The 16,115-nt window shown below is 32.8% G+C and overlaps 1 protein-coding gene across 1 annotated transcript; it reads right to left on the reverse strand.

The window, feature by feature from the left end:
* Positions 1-1,670: 1,670 nt before the first annotated feature.
* Positions 1,671-10,076, reverse strand: LOC134239560 (uncharacterized). Its single transcript, XM_062721726.1, has 5 exons — positions 9,977-10,076; positions 5,975-6,033; positions 5,591-5,722; positions 4,990-5,052; positions 1,671-1,943 (listed from the first exon to the last, which is right to left on the reverse strand). The coding sequence occupies exons 1-5, from the start codon at positions 10,066-10,068 to the stop codon at positions 1,747-1,749; spliced, it is 543 nt and encodes a 180-aa protein (XP_062577710.1). The 5' UTR covers positions 10,069-10,076; the 3' UTR covers positions 1,671-1,746.
* Between the last annotated feature and the right edge of the window lie 6,039 nt (positions 10,077-16,115).

The following is a 16,115-nucleotide window of genomic DNA, read 5'->3' on the forward strand; positions in this document are numbered from 1 at the left end:
TAAAAACAGACAAAGCACCTGAATATCTACAACGATTCCTCGTAAAATTAAAACCACCGTGAAAGGTAATTTTCTAACAAACTTTTTTAGACACGTGGAATTAAAGACGTCTACAGTATTTTATTTTATCATTTTATAAACAGTAATTGTGGTCACCTTACAATATCATTACACAAATGTAAATTAACTCTGAACATTTTCTTTAGATAACGCTTAGACAATGTTACCTCAGGTCACACTAGGATTTATTATAATTACATGTAATATTCATTCTATTAAAATGATAACCTTTTACTGATTATTGAAACAAAATAAGATTCGGGAAATATGTGGAGAAGGATATGGAGATAACGAACAGTATTCAATCTCAAAGTCCATAAAAGCAATATAAAATAAGAGCAGAGCAAACACGGACCCCCGAAACATCAGAGATGGGATCAGGTGCCATGGAGGAGTGAGCATCCCCTGCCGACCGGTCACACCCACCGTGTGCTCCTTGTCATGATCAGGAAATAACGGGAAAAATCCGTCGTCAATTCAGTGTATAAATAATGGGCTAAAAATTGGTATGAAAGACGTCAGTCAGCATTTGACTCAATGATAAACTGTATTTGCTAACAATGTCATTGTATCGACCATAGAACTTACGAAATGATGACTTTAAAGGAGACTGCTGATATTCTTGTTTCGTCAACTTGCTTGTCAATAATTTACCTCGTTTTAAAAATTGTTCATACATGTATGTAGAGCATACTCTTGCGTATCGAATCAACTGAGATACATATTCTCCGTATGCAGGTCGCGAAAAGTATTCGAGTCCACAGAACATTAAAAAACAGGAGCGGTGCAAATACGGACCCAAAAACATGAGAGGTGGGATCAAGCTTAAGTTCCAAGGAGGAGTGAGAATCTCCTGCACACCCGTCACACTAGCCGTGTGCTCCTTGTCATGATCAGGAAATAACGGTCATGACCATTACATTTAAATTTTGCTACCCGAATTGATTGAAAAATGAATGTCATACAAAGTTTGGATTATATTGTTCAGTGGACTTACTTCATTATCATTTTGTAAAAAGCATAAGTTAAGTTTTAGTGAAATGGTTGGATATTTATTTATAAATATACCGTATATACTTGCCTATAAGTCGGTATTTTGGGAGTTAAAGTTTGGTCAAAAACTCTATGTCCGACTTATAGGCGAGTCATAAGGAGACTTTTTTTCTGGACTGTGAAATGTAGTATTTTATATATATTTCTGATGACTATTGAAGAACAAAGTCTGGATTACATAGAAACATATATGTATTCAAAGATGATACATAAATTACAAATATTTTCTAACTTTAATGGTTTTATTTTTATCTCAAGCGTGGATTGCTTATTTGTTTAATGATTTAAAATTAAATACTGGAATCATTTCGAGATATATTAATTAAAACTAGGTCAAAAAATCATTGCGTTGATTTAAAAATCCTTAGCCGATTCTGGCAAAAAGTTGCATCGACGTATAAGCGAGTCAATGGCAAATCCCTTCAAAATTACTCCAAAAAATACAACCGACTTATAGGCGAGTATATACGGTATATATTTTACTTATATAAATATATTTATTTAAAATGAATTTAGTGAATGTATGTCTCTTAAGTTTTATGAAATTATGTACCTTGCATGAATTTCTTGGAGGAAAATGGTTAAATAAGTTACTATTAATATTGGTATAATCGCAGAGGCTGTCATAAAAAATTAAAGAATTGGGATATTGTTAGTATCTGTTTCCTCTTCTCTGTTACAATAGGAAAAGATGTTGATGATGTTAATCATAGTCATAATCAAAATCAAAGCTCCTCCAACTGCAACCACAAGTCCTCTCACCAGAGGATTAAAAACCTTCTCTCCATTATTGACCATCCCTGTACCATTAATCGTTGTGTTAATGTTACCTGGAATATGTATATAATAATGATCATTCTAAATGGCAAATTGAAACAATAACTAAATTAAGTGCTTGCGTATCTTGTTTTGTAACTTCATTTAAAAAATATATAAAATCTAACAATGATCAGCTATGAAGTAACTATATGACATGCCCTGCTTTTTCCCGCAATGAAAAAAAAACCATAGATAAATATATGACCGTGATACAATCTGAGAAATTTTTTTTTTTATCTCTTAAATGAATAATTGAATTGAAAATATTAGATATATTTTATAAATGCATGTTTCTTACATAGAAATATATAGGAAAATTCTTTAAAAATCATCTTCTCAAGAATTGCAAAGCCATAATTGATCATATGCATATGAAAGCATCATCAGGTTGTTTAGATTCAAGTTTGTTCAAATCATGACCTCCAGGGGTAGGGCAGGGCCACAATGGCCGACCAAGGTTTTACATAGAAATATATAGGAAAATTCTTTAAGAATCATCTTCTCAAGAATAGCAAATCCATGATTGGTCATGGGACTACTTTTTAATATTTGGATTTTAATAGTGTTGGCACGAGTACCCGGTTAATCGTCGAACGATGCGAGTATCGGTTAGTAAAACTGCTATTCGGTTACTCGGAAAAAAATACATCTCATAAAGTAAATAACTAAAAAATAAAATGTTAATTTGTCTTTAAGCGTATACATAAACATTTCTCTAAATTTATTATTTACCGTTAGATTTAATGATCTAGTGTTTCACTAATACGATCAATTCGTTTTGATTAGTTTTCATAATTAATTGCAATTGATAGCTTTGATTGCCAGCAGGTTATACAAGTTTTGAAGACTTGAGTTATAATTACCTTATTAAAAACTTGAACAAGATGCCGCCAAAGACATATATAGCTTGGAAGTATTTAAAAGAACAGCTGATTTGATACCTGTAAAATGTAATTTATGTGAAATGGAGTTTAACGTGTCCGGTTGTGACTTCAAATATCTAGATAATTATTCTCCTTGATCATGACATAATAATATCGGGAGTCAAAACGTAAAAGGTGATGAACGGCATTGTAAAATAGCGAGAAACATTAAGCATTTTTAATTTTAATTGATTTAATTAATTTTCTAATTATAAATTCACGTATCAAAATTCTTTCAAGATAGTGCGTGCGTGGGTATCTTTAAGAATTCACAATATATTTGTGTTTTAATACTTCCGATGAGTAAAGGATGAGATAAATGATAGATATGAATATGAATAAATCATCCGAGTAACCGGGTACTCGATCAGAAGATTGAGCGAGTAACCGGTTACTAAAAATCGTCCGATTTGCCAACACTAGATTTAAACTTTTCAAAAATAAACCAATTTCTACTTTTTCCTAGCCACAGTGCTCAGGTGAGCGATGTGGCCCATGGGCCTCTTGTTTTTTATAGTATTGAATGGAATACAGTTTCAAAATATAGCTCAAAAATGCATAAATTTCACTCAAAATTCATAAACTAGAAGTTCAAGTATCTAATGTATTTCTGAATTTTTCAACACTGATGACAAAGAGTGCAAATACCACAAAACTCGTAGAAAATATGGTGTGAAAAAATGAATAATTTATTATTTGTGTGAAAGACGTCAGTTAACATATTCGACCAAATAACAGAATGTACCGATTGTTGTTCCGGGAGCCTCATCACTGCTAAGATGCAAATGAAATGTTATTTTTTCTCTGAATAGCATGCGGTAGGACAATTGACCTTTAAGAAAACCAAGGCCCGGCCCCAATACCATAAACTGAGAATAGACTTAATTCAAAATTTAGACTTTGAATACCATATAAGTGGAAATTTTAGCCAGACGCAAATTTAGCGATTTGTCCTTAAAAATGGGTATCTTATTTTTAGTGATGTAATTTTAACGATTTTAAAATGCTAACTAAAGAAACTATTACAAATAAAACGCAATTAATTTTAGCGATATTCAATTTTAGCGATCTCAACAACTTCGCTAATAATGCCAAAATAAAATCCTCGCTGAAAATTCTGCTTATACTTATATTAATTATCATTTAACCACCATCCTAAAAAACTTGCAAGTTTGTAAAATATGTTAATAAACACAACGTGAAAATTTGGTTTTATTTTGAAAATTTTACTTGGATTGGGTCAGTTTACGTTGTTTTATAATCCGCTTCGCAAATTATGTCTGTTCTAGATTTATGATCTTGGGGCCCGGTATGCCTTGGCATGATGATAAATACTGAGTAATCCTTATTGCTCAATGGCCCTGAATGCATGACACTTGTTAACACTAAAGTAGAGAATGCAAAAACCCAAAGTTTTCAACTATGTCGGACCCGTTTCCTCCATGAGTATTTATTTAAAAAAACATAAACAGAGAATATAGAGCCCATCTGAACAAATGTTGTCTTTAAGCAAGGCAAAGTCCCATGTTAAATTAATAATCTAGAAGTGAACATCCCAGAATCACATATATGGAAAATCAAGATTCACGCCTGATCCAGCATCTGAAGCAAACAAGATGAAATGCGTCCTTAGATGTATCAGCCATGCAAGTTTGGTCAACATAAGGTTTATAGCTCTTTGGGAACGAGACCAGAAACTTTAACTAGCTTCAAAAACATATAAACCAGGTCATTCCTAGCTGAAAACTTGACTGGTTAAGTGAAACACACTAAAAGCATCTTGCGTGCATATCTAATCAATGTAGGGCATGGAAGTACTTAAAAAGAGAACTGTTCCAAAACCCCAACCTGGGACGCCGACACCGACGCCAAGGGCAATACGTACCCGGTAAGCCCTCCCCCCCAACTTTGTTGAGGTTAGCAAAAAATTAATGATTTAGTATACGTAGTGTCCGAAGGTATAAAAGAAAACAACTAAGAAATATTTTATTTTCTTTAGGGGGAGAGGGACAGAACTCTTCGTTGTACTTAAAAGTTTGATGTAGAGGAAATAGAATAAACATGTATTTTTGAAAAAGTTGAATTCAGACTAAGTGTTTCCTCTTTCATTTTTAACTGATCAATTTTTCCTCACCTTTGGATTCATTTATTTGTAATAAAGTACTGGCGGCTTTCTCTGATGTAATTATGATCGTACCTAAGGTAAAATACGTATAGGGTAATTAATTTTTTTCATTCAACAAGATGTGTTTGTGAAACACTATGCGCCCGGCGGCAACAAAGTTCGGAAAAAGCTATTTTAGCATTAAGGTCACAGTCAAGGTCACAAGGTCATTGACCTTGGTGTCATTTGAAAGAACCTGATTAGTGGAGTTTGCATACCAAATATGAAGTCTCTATCTTTCATGGTTCAAAAGTTTTGGCGAAGGTTAAAGTTTGCTGAAAAAACTATTTTTAGCATATAGGCCACAGTCAAGGTCACAGAGTCATTGACCTTGATGTTATTTGAAAGAGCTTAATTAGTGGAGTATGCATACCAAATATGAAGTCTCTATCTTTCATGGTTCAACAGTTATGGTGAAGGTTAAAGCTCGGGACATACAAACAAACAGACAGACAGACAGGACAAAAACAATATACACCCTGGATCTATTGATCCGGGCGCATAAAAAGAAAAATAAATAGGGAAAGGAAAATTCTAGCAAAGCATTTTGAAGATCAAGGAAGAAACTCACTACTTAGCAAGCATCCGTGTACATAATCACAATCATTTTTACTACAGTTACAAATAGGATTACATCTTGGACCGTATGATGGGTAATTGCAGGGGACATTGCATTCCACACCATAGTATCCAGGTGGACATTCTATAAAATACAAGCAAGTCTAAAGTAATTTTTATATAAAATGAAAGGGTTTTGTACAATTTAAACAATATTTATGTATAAAAGAATGATTATATCAAACTATAAATATATAGACGAATTCTTTTTGAAAATGTAGTCAGTACATTGTATGAAATGGAAACACTCTCAAACACTTACCCTTTGAAAATGATAAAAAAAATAAATTATGAACGTCAAGAGGTTGCCTGAACACAGTATTAAAACTCAATGTACCTATACAATCAGTTCCGTTATAATAGTAAAACGGGCAACATACTGGTACATCGCCTGGCCTGAAAGATAATTAAGATAAAATATTATGAGTCATTTTGGGGTTTTCTAATATTGTTGAATTTAATTATGTTAATCGCATTTTTGTTTGTTTGTTTTTTTTTTTGCTTGTAGTTTAACATACGTACTTCTCGAGAAGAACCTCTCGGTGGAGATCGAGCTGCAAATTTTGACCTACACTCGGTACTAAGGGCCATAAATCAGTGAAGAATCGTTTTCGTGCAGCACCTACTGTGACACGGGGCCTCGGTTTATCCGGTCTCAGCCGAAGCATCCGTCTCCACCTCCCAAAATGGTATTCGAACCCGCGACGCAAAGATTAACTCCTCACTCAGCAACTTAAGCAGACGCTCTATCACTGTGCTAAGCGCGTTTTAAAAAAAAAAATTTAGAAAGCGATTGCGCCATAAAACGAAAATAATGACACGTTTCAAGGGGTGCGGTTCAATGATACGATATTTTATGTGTTGAAGATTGTATAAAAGGTAAAAAAAAAAAAAAAAAAAAAAATTAAAAAACGAAGTTTCTAAAATTGACTTGGGGTGATAATTGACTGAAAATAAATTTTCTTTAAAAAAAAATCAAAAGTGATTTCATATTTTGAATTGTATCGATGAAATTTAGTAACAGCATATTTCATTTATTGGTCATTAAATTAGTGGATTTTTTGGAAGTTAGATAAAAACGTTATTTGGAAACAACTCTTTTATGTTAAGATGTACGAGGGGCGTTCAATAAATAATGTCATTGGGGCTCGGAAAGAAACAAAAACGCTTTTCTATGACTTAGTCTTAATGATTTAACTAAAATATTCTCTTTCAATTAAAACGCATATCCGTAACATTTTCATTCAATTTCTAATTGTTTTTTGAACACATTTTTGAGTATGACCCTTCGTACACTGGAAGATGGCAGATCCTATGATTTGATATACTTGTTTTTTCCTTTCTGATAGAGGTTTTTCTAAGTTTAGGAAATGAAACAAGTCAAAGGTTGAAAGATCTGGTAAATTTTATTGGTGTGTCAAAACATTTACCTTCTGTTTATCCCCAAAACTCCATTACTCTTCATGGCCTGTGGGTTTGGCCGCCGTCATGAAGACATTTAATGTAGTGTACTTCTCATTCTGTTTCCTTCCTCTTATATACCTTTCAATTTTTTGCAAAAAAATGTTTTCTAGACTCCTCCAGATATTTGAACTTCCTCCCCGAATTTGAATTTGAACAACAAGACCGCTAATATATCAGAAAATAGCATATAAATTTTACACAAACATGGATAAGAACAATTTTTGATTGTTTAAAAGAATTGTTTGGATATGCCTACACGCTGTCGTTTTCACTAATTTTTCAAAATATAGAGTGACCTTTGAGTATTAAACTGTTTATTTAAAACAGTATGAACTATCCCCAAAATGATTTTTATGAATTTTGCTATGTGTCTTAAAGTCAATAAAACATAATCAGTGATAATTTGTTAAAATTTCGCAAATTTATATCGGTTGTTGTAAGTCATTATTGCCAAGGACAGTACCCATTTTTGATGTCCATTATATAATTTTTGTTTATTGAAATCTACATGTTCACCTGTCTATTAAACAGGCATTGGTTGCTGTTACTTTCACATATTTCAGTTAATATAGTTTTGGGATATTAACAAGTTTTACAGCTCTTTTAATGAAGCGTTTAATTTTACTCTAGTTAACTTATTCTTGACCATTCATTTTTAATGCAGTGTCTCGAATAGCCCTTGTTTTCAAGCTTCCTACGATGAAATAGTGCGATGAAAACTGGTCACACAAACTGTTATCAATTCATTAAAGATTCAATAATGAGAGAAAATCAAGCTTTATGTCATATGACTACTATGTTGTATGCCATCGAGCTAATGACATTATTGATTGAACGTCCCTCGTATGAATATAGCTGCATTTTCTCTGACAATTCATATGGCCTTTTTCTTACTTGGTTACACAGGGTTTTAATCTACTGTACCCAAGTATAACATGTGTAACCATAATTATACACCTGAGCTTCAGTTCCGTTTCTGATATTTTATCATAGAAAATGTTAGCCTCTTAACCCTTGTATCCATTTCTCATAGTGTTGTAACCTGCTGTACCAAATAACATTCTGTGTAACTACTGTACCCCTGAGCATCTGCTCAATTATTTGGAGTTTTAACTTCTAGAGAATTTCAGTCTTCTAAACCCCTAGATATCCATTTCGTATAGTGTTGTAACCTGCTGTACCCAAGTGTACCTGTGTAACCACTGTAGCCTGATGATCTGCTCAATTATTTGGAATTTAAACAAAGAAAAAAAAAATAGTATTCTTAACCATTATATCCATTTCTCATAGTGTTGTATTCCGCTACATACCCAAGTGTACCATACGTGTAACCACTGCACATCTAGCCTCTGCTTTGTTTCTGAAATTTTGGACCTGTTTTTGAAGTATATCTCCGATTGATTGCTTGTTTGATGTTTAAAGACCCTCTCCAGAATTTTCCACACATATGGAGGCGCCACTACTTGCCGGTTGAGAGCTACAAATTTTGTCGTATGCTCGGTTCTTAGGGCCATTGAGCAGCGAGGGATCTTTTTCATGCCAGCACCTACTGTGACACGGGACCTCGGTTTGTACGGTCTCATCCAAAGGACCGGTCTTCATGTCCCAAAATGGGATTCGAACCCGTGACGTAAGGATAAATTCCTTACTTTCGCGACTCTAGAGCAGACGCTCTAACCACGCGCGCGACCATAGTTTTATTAGAGGATCGTTACCGGAGTTCAACCCTTGTTCGAGGCGGAAGTGGGTATCCTCCAACGATAAACTACAAGCAATAGGGTTTCTCGAGTTGAAATTATGCTGTACTGAATTTTTTTCTTTCCAGTTACTTCGGGTTCTTTAGAGATTATGAATTTATTGCCGGAAAAAACCCAGATTTTGGGTGAAGAATCGTAGGTTCATGAGAACAAGTGGAGCAAAACTAATTTAATATACCGGTATTTCAACGTTACAGTCTCTATAAAAAATACATTTCCTTTTTGGAAAATATCCACCTTATACAAACACATTTTCCCTTCCTACATAATTATATACAAAAGAGAATTTCGTTGGGTAAAATTCTCGTGGTTTAAAAAAAAAATCTTTGTTCTTGGGATTTTAATTTCGTGGATGAAGAAATGTCAAGTAGTTATGTAATATGTAACATTTTTAAATTTAGTCGTGGACATGAATTCGTGGGTCTCTTCATACCTAGAAAACAATGCAAATTTAACCTCACAAAAATTTGTGATTTCACAGTAATCAGTAACTTTGTATGGTTTAATATATAAGCTTCATAACATACAATATTCTTTAGGTTATTTCTCTTTTATTTTAGCAGTTTTTAAAGACTGAAAACAGTGTTTTCAAATGAATGTGTGTTGTATAATTCTTTGACAGAATTTTTTTTTCGCATTTTCATTCATGATTAAATTTTACTTAATTTGATTGATTGATTGTTTCAATTTTTCTCAGTTTAAATCTTGAAATCTCTATTGATTTTCTGCACTGGGTTTTTTTAAATGGTGTGTAAAGATACTTTACAGTAAAATAGAAAAGACAGAAATAATAAATGCCTAAAATATTTAGAAATATAAGTTTTTTCTTTGATACTTTTATATGCAACATTGTGGCTTTTACTATATAATTCTACATAAGATTTTAATCATATTTTTCATTGTGAAGTCCTAAAAATATCCACTTTTACCTGGCAAGCATCATTCATGTTTCTTAATTGAAAATAAATTTTTCTGAAATATTTTTTAATTTAAAAAAGTGTATATGTTATTTATCTTACCCATACGATTTATAAGATGAACACTTTGATTAATTTAATACACTTGTCATCATTTTTTCTGCATAGTTAGTTAAAACATTATTTACAATGTTTTCTTACTTGGATGGTTGTTCACATATACTTTGGCTGCTTCCAGGGTACAAAGATTCAAAAAAGCCAAAAATAATTAAACAAACTGTTCTTCCAGCCATCCCAATCCGGAAGTGTTCTGCCTTGTTGTTTCGCTGTATATGTGATCAATTTAACACGGAAAATAATAATTCACATAGTTGAAGTGATAAAAATATCAGTTAACATTCTATTTCTATTTAAAGGTGTTCAAATGCATCGCTGTAAATTTATATAAAAACGCAGTGTCTAAACAATAATTTTTGTTTGAATGTGTCTACCATTTTAAAAACGGCGTACTTGTATAATGGTAACATAAAAAGGTTTAATTCTTTTATATCATTGCATTCTCAATATATGTCATGAAATAAATTTTGTAAATCGAGAAGAAATGAACAGGAGGTTCAATCATTTAAAACAAAGTCTATACATGTATACAAAAGAAAGACGAAGTACGTGTTATTGTACTTGGAATTAACATGATTAATGAAACTAATTGTATTTGTCCTTGTGTTAAAATTCATATCAGTATGATTATAAATAATTATTACTGAAGAAAAATGTTACAGACATGGGGATTTACATACAAAATGTCGCGCTTCCTCTTAAATTTCACGTGCGAAACATCTGATCCAATCATGGCATCAATTACGTCTCCAAACCACAAGTTATGTAATGTATTGATTGATTGCATAATTGTTTAACGTTCCTCTCGAGAATTTTTCACTCATATCGAGACGCCACCTCTTGCCGGTGGAGAGCTGCAAATTTTGTCCTATACTCGGCACATAGGGCCATTGAGCAGGGAGGGATCTTTTTCGTGCCAGCACCTACTGCGACACGGGGCCTCGGTTTATACGGTCTCATCCGAAGGACCTGTCTCCACGTCCCACAGTGGGATTCGAACCCGCGACGTAAGGATTGACTCCTTACTTCGCGACTCTAGAACAGACGCTCTAACCACTGCGCCACGCGGGCGACAGTTATGTAATAGAACCTTACGGCCAACTGCATGCAATTAGATTGTGTATTATATTTTATGAGGCAGTCCGCCGAAAAAAAAAAAACAGGCAATGCGTGGCACATCGCATGTCATGGGTTTTCATTATTTTTTGCATGCAGACTAATTAAAGCAAGTGTTACATTTTGGTGTTCCTCTAGTCCTTTCTTTGTTAATGCTTAATCTAAAGTGCAAAAAGGTCATCATGAGGATAAAAAAATACTACGTTTTTATTTTGTTTTATGAAAGATATGGAGATAACAAACAGTATTCAAGATCAAAAGTCTATAAAGAAATACAAAATATTTAAAAGGCGGACAACTTAAACTTTTTATTTTGTCAATGTGTAAGTTGGAATTCTAAAAAAAAAAAGATTAACCATCACACAAACAGTCTATCACCGGGCATACATAGAAGAACATTGGATTAAAAAAACTAGGGAGAACCTTTCCATATGGATGTAATGACACTGTTAATAGTTTTGAAAAAGCTTTCCAGTCCAGAGTGTAACAATGTAAAAAATGCTGGGACTTTAAAAGAAAATTAAAAACAGAAAAGTCCATTTTTTTGATTCCTCAACACCAGAATGCAGGCTCGGATTTGTTGTTATAGATATTGCAAATCACAGATTTTTAAAACATCCACATTTTACAGAAGAAACCCCTGCGAAATGATATTCATGATTTTAAGAACCTTTATGAGTTGTTCATAATTGTCCATGAATGGTTCTTAAAGGATTCTTAACAGGTTCATAAAAGTAGTTCATGAATAAAATTCATGAAAACATTCATAATTCATGGTTCATGAACAAACGATGAACAAATATGAATATTTGTAATTTTCAGTTTAAAGAAAAAACTTAATAGTTCAAGGTAATGAATGTTCATGAATTTTCATGAAGACTAAAAATATAAAAATAATTGTCACAAACGATCGCCAGAAAACACTCATTACTCCCATAATGCAACTTTTGTATGCAGATGCAATTGTTGAACAAGTCCCTGATTTAACATGCTTTTGTTTTGATTTTGATAGTATGGGATCAGAGCCGAGTAGGGGAACATAAGAGGTTAAAATCACTATTTTCTACTCTGTGTAATTGATAACTTAGATTCTTCAGGATAATAAAACTCTGTTATGAACTGTCCAGAAGGGAGATTGTAATTAAATTATGATCGTAATTTTAAAAACCGAATTTTCTCTATTTGTCAAACTTTTAACAAGTTGTAAGAAAATGAAACAGACTTACAGTCTAGGAAAAATTTCATAATCTTCGTAAAAACGTATCATAAATTTATTGACAACTAAAAAATTATATCTCTTGTCCGTACTGTACCGTACCATTCTTGGGTCGAAAAGCTTTATATTTTGATGCAGTTATAAAGTCACATTTTTCTGTCCATCGTGTGTAAATGATACAGCACAGGCTGCATGGTTGTGAAGAAGCTATGGCATGAACCACATTCGTATTTTGTAGCCTATTCTCCTATACACTTTCAAAGCTCAGGGTACTCAGTTTGAGGGCGAGTGGTTTCAAGAGATATTTGTTGTCCTCTGATATGGAGGCAGCCATACTTGAATACGAAACTATGGCTCTACAGGTATAATGTAAAAAAAAAAAAATCCAATTCAATAAATGATATAACTTATATTAATTTCAAAAAAATAATTTCAGTGAAAAATCATTCAGATGGTATTTGTTATTTTTTGTTTAACAAAAATCTTGGCAATTCGAAACTATTTCTTAATTAGCTCTGCATGACACTTTTTAAAAGGCGCAAACTTTGAAACGCGCGAGACGTTGGAAAGGGAATCGGTAGAGTGGGAGGATTATTTATAGCGTAGATCTAGTCATTCTTTGTCAACCTTTGAAGAAAATAACAGAATACGAAGAAAGAATATCCAGAGGATTAATTTACTTCGATAACTACAGATATTAGTGGTGAGTTACAAAAATATAAAGGCAATCGCTGAATCTGTGAGATATTTGTCAAGATGTTACTGTCTATTTGTAAGATTTCAGTCATGTCCTTTTTAATGAAAATTTTGTCAAACTTTGTTATGAATAAGGATCCAACCAAATTACGTTACATTTAATAATTAAAGATTGAAACATTCATCCTGTTCATCTATAACATCTTGAACATGGCGGGCAAGGGAAACAGGCTAAACTCCCGCTCGGAATGCTTTAAAATATGGCAGTGCCTATGATGCAGAATTAAATGAAACAAATATGCAAAAAAAAAAAAAAAACAAAAAAAAAAACAACAACAACAATTAAGTCTTAAGTTTTCACATTGATGAGCATTTTCAGAAAATCTTTGTTCTTGTAGGAAAAAGAGAAGCAGTTCACAGATAATGTTGATGAGTTGAAATCAGAAGATTAAAAAACTCTGGCTGCCAAAAAAAAAAAAAAATATAAAAAATCCAGGCTCTTGAAGAAAAACAAAAGAAAGGAATGAAAATATGAATCGTAATCCATCAAAGGATCCAAGTGATGAAATTCTGAAAATTCCACAGGGAAAGCCAATAAGATTTTTTTATTTGACCACCTCTGCTCAAAATCCTTGAAAGCCCTTTTAGCTGATGCCCTAATTGCTGAACACAATTTTCTGCCAGACAGTGAGACTTGGATTAAAAATCATTCCATTTTAGGCATACACTTTGAAATAGGCTGAATACGGAACCCACTTTCCTCTTGACCAAGTAAGGTTAAGGATTCTGCAAAGAGTCGCGTTTGAGTTGAAATTTTTCATAATTTTACTAGGAATGAACTACATAATTTATTTATTATCGTTATTACTTATCAGAGTTGTTTACTTTAACAAAGATTTTGTTACCATGATTGGAAAACGAAAATTCTGTGAAATCTTTCAAGATGCTATTAAAATATTTTCTTTTACAGTTTTTCATTTTGCATAACTTATTACATTTTTGTTTACAAAAAGCAAGAACATTCATGAATAGTTCATGAACATTCCTAAATAACTTTTACAAATTATTCATGAATAGTTCATGAAAATGCATTGAACCTATTAATATCATTCATGAACTTTTCTTGAAAGTTCAAGAATTATTCTTGATCATTTTGCAGGCATTTAAAAAAAATCCAAGTTTGTTCATGAACAACAAATAGTTCTTGAATATTCTTGAACTTGGTTTTCATGAATAAAATCCATGAAATCATGAGTGTCCAATTTTAACTTCATGGATCTTCATGAACAATTCATGAGCAGATTCAAGAATATAATTCATGAACTTTTCTTAAAAGTTCAAGAATTATTCTTGATCATTTCGCAGGGGAAATCAACCTTTTTTTTTTTATATAAATTTCAATTGCAACATGCCAAGAAAGGAATTGATACGGTTAATATAAGTAATATTATTAATCACAAAAAGTTCCATATTCTATCAATATCATATTTAAAGTTGAAGACTTCACCATGTATTTTCTACAAATAAACATCGACTACTGCTTCCGAAATTTTTACTTAGAAGAAAACTTTACAGACCCAAGATATATCTTCACCCTACAAATATAGTTCTGTTGGGCACGTTATTACTGTTGACATAAATATAGTAAATAACAATGCCGTTAAGCCATTAATTTTCAAAGGGTCTAAAATTAGGAAACCCCGACTTTTCAACTGGCGTCATAATTCCATCATTTTAATGGATTCCGTAAAAAAATACGCCAGGCAAGGGACAATACATGAAAAAGACCTTACCTGTCAAAAAGGATGAAATATATGGAGAAAACAAACAGTATTCAAGATCAAAAATCCCTAGAACAATACAAAATAGGAGCAGAGCAAACAAGGAATTCCAAAACATTAGAGGTGTGATCAGGTACCATGGAGGAGTGAGCATCCCATGCCGACCGGTCATACCCACCTTATGCTCCTCGTCATGATCGTGAAATAACGGAGAAATACGTTCTCAGTGTGTAAATAATGGAATAACAAAACGTCAGTCAGCATTTGACTCAATGATAAATTGGATCTGCTAACAAGGTCGTTGTATCGACCATAGAACTTACGAAATGATGACTTTAAACAAGAATGCTAATATTTTTGTTTCATTAACTTGTTTGTCATTAATTTATCTCATTTTAGAAATTTTACATACGTAAAGCATGCTCTTGATGATACATTAAATGTACGAGATGTATTTTAAAATCTCGTTTTAAGCGATAAGGGGGTAATATGAAAATCATGAGTATCCTTCTGTATTCTGTAATTCAGAGGTGAAGAAAGAATAAGATAGGTTACACGGTCAGTATGTAATGGTCCCTGCTGACAAAGCCAGGGACGTTAAACAACATACGAACAAACAAAGGGTCCTTCATCACATGCATACTGGGTATATACCTCTTATTTGATTAGATACATAAGAGCATGCTTAAGGTAGCAATTTCTAAATTGAGGTAAATTATTTACAAACAAGGTGCTGAAACAAGAATATCAGCAGTCTTGTTTAAAGTCATCATTTCGTAAGTTCTATGGTCAATACATTGACTTTGTCAGCAAATAAATTTAAAGTCAAATACTGACTGACGGTTTTCATACTTAGTTTTAAGCTATAACACTTAATTGTCGACGGATTTTCCGTTATTTCCCGATCATGACAAGAAGCACACGACAGGAGATGCTCACTACTCCATGGCACCCGATCCCAACCCTGATGTTATGGAAGTCCGTATTTGCTCTGCTCCATTTTTTTTTTGTTTTATGGACTTTTGAGCTTGAATATCCATATACTTCACTCAAGACTAAAGTAAGAAAACATACAGGATTTTTGTCTAACATTAAAGATTTCAGCGATCAAATTGAGGAACTTCATCTTTCATATTTTGAATTTCAGAAAGGTTTTTTTTAAAGAAGTAGGCGGAGATGTATAGGTGTTTATAATCTGATCTTTTTTATATTCATATTTATTCAAAAACATCTACGTGAAAATAGGAAGGTTCTTGTCATTGTCATCAATTCGACATACAGATATAAAGACAGGATTTTATGATTCAACAATATTCATTTTCATTCCTTCGTTGATTCGATATATCTCTTTGGAATTGAACAAAAGACATATTGCACAGAGTATGACACATATGTTCAATATCTGGATTTATTT

The sequence above is a fragment of the Saccostrea cucullata genome, unplaced genomic scaffold (genome assembly GCF_032062105.1).
Source record: "Saccostrea cucullata isolate Sc308-1 unplaced genomic scaffold, CSIRO_AGI_Scuc_v1 ctg7293, whole genome shotgun sequence".
Lineage (NCBI taxonomy): Eukaryota > Metazoa > Mollusca > Bivalvia > Ostreida > Ostreidae > Saccostrea > Saccostrea cuccullata.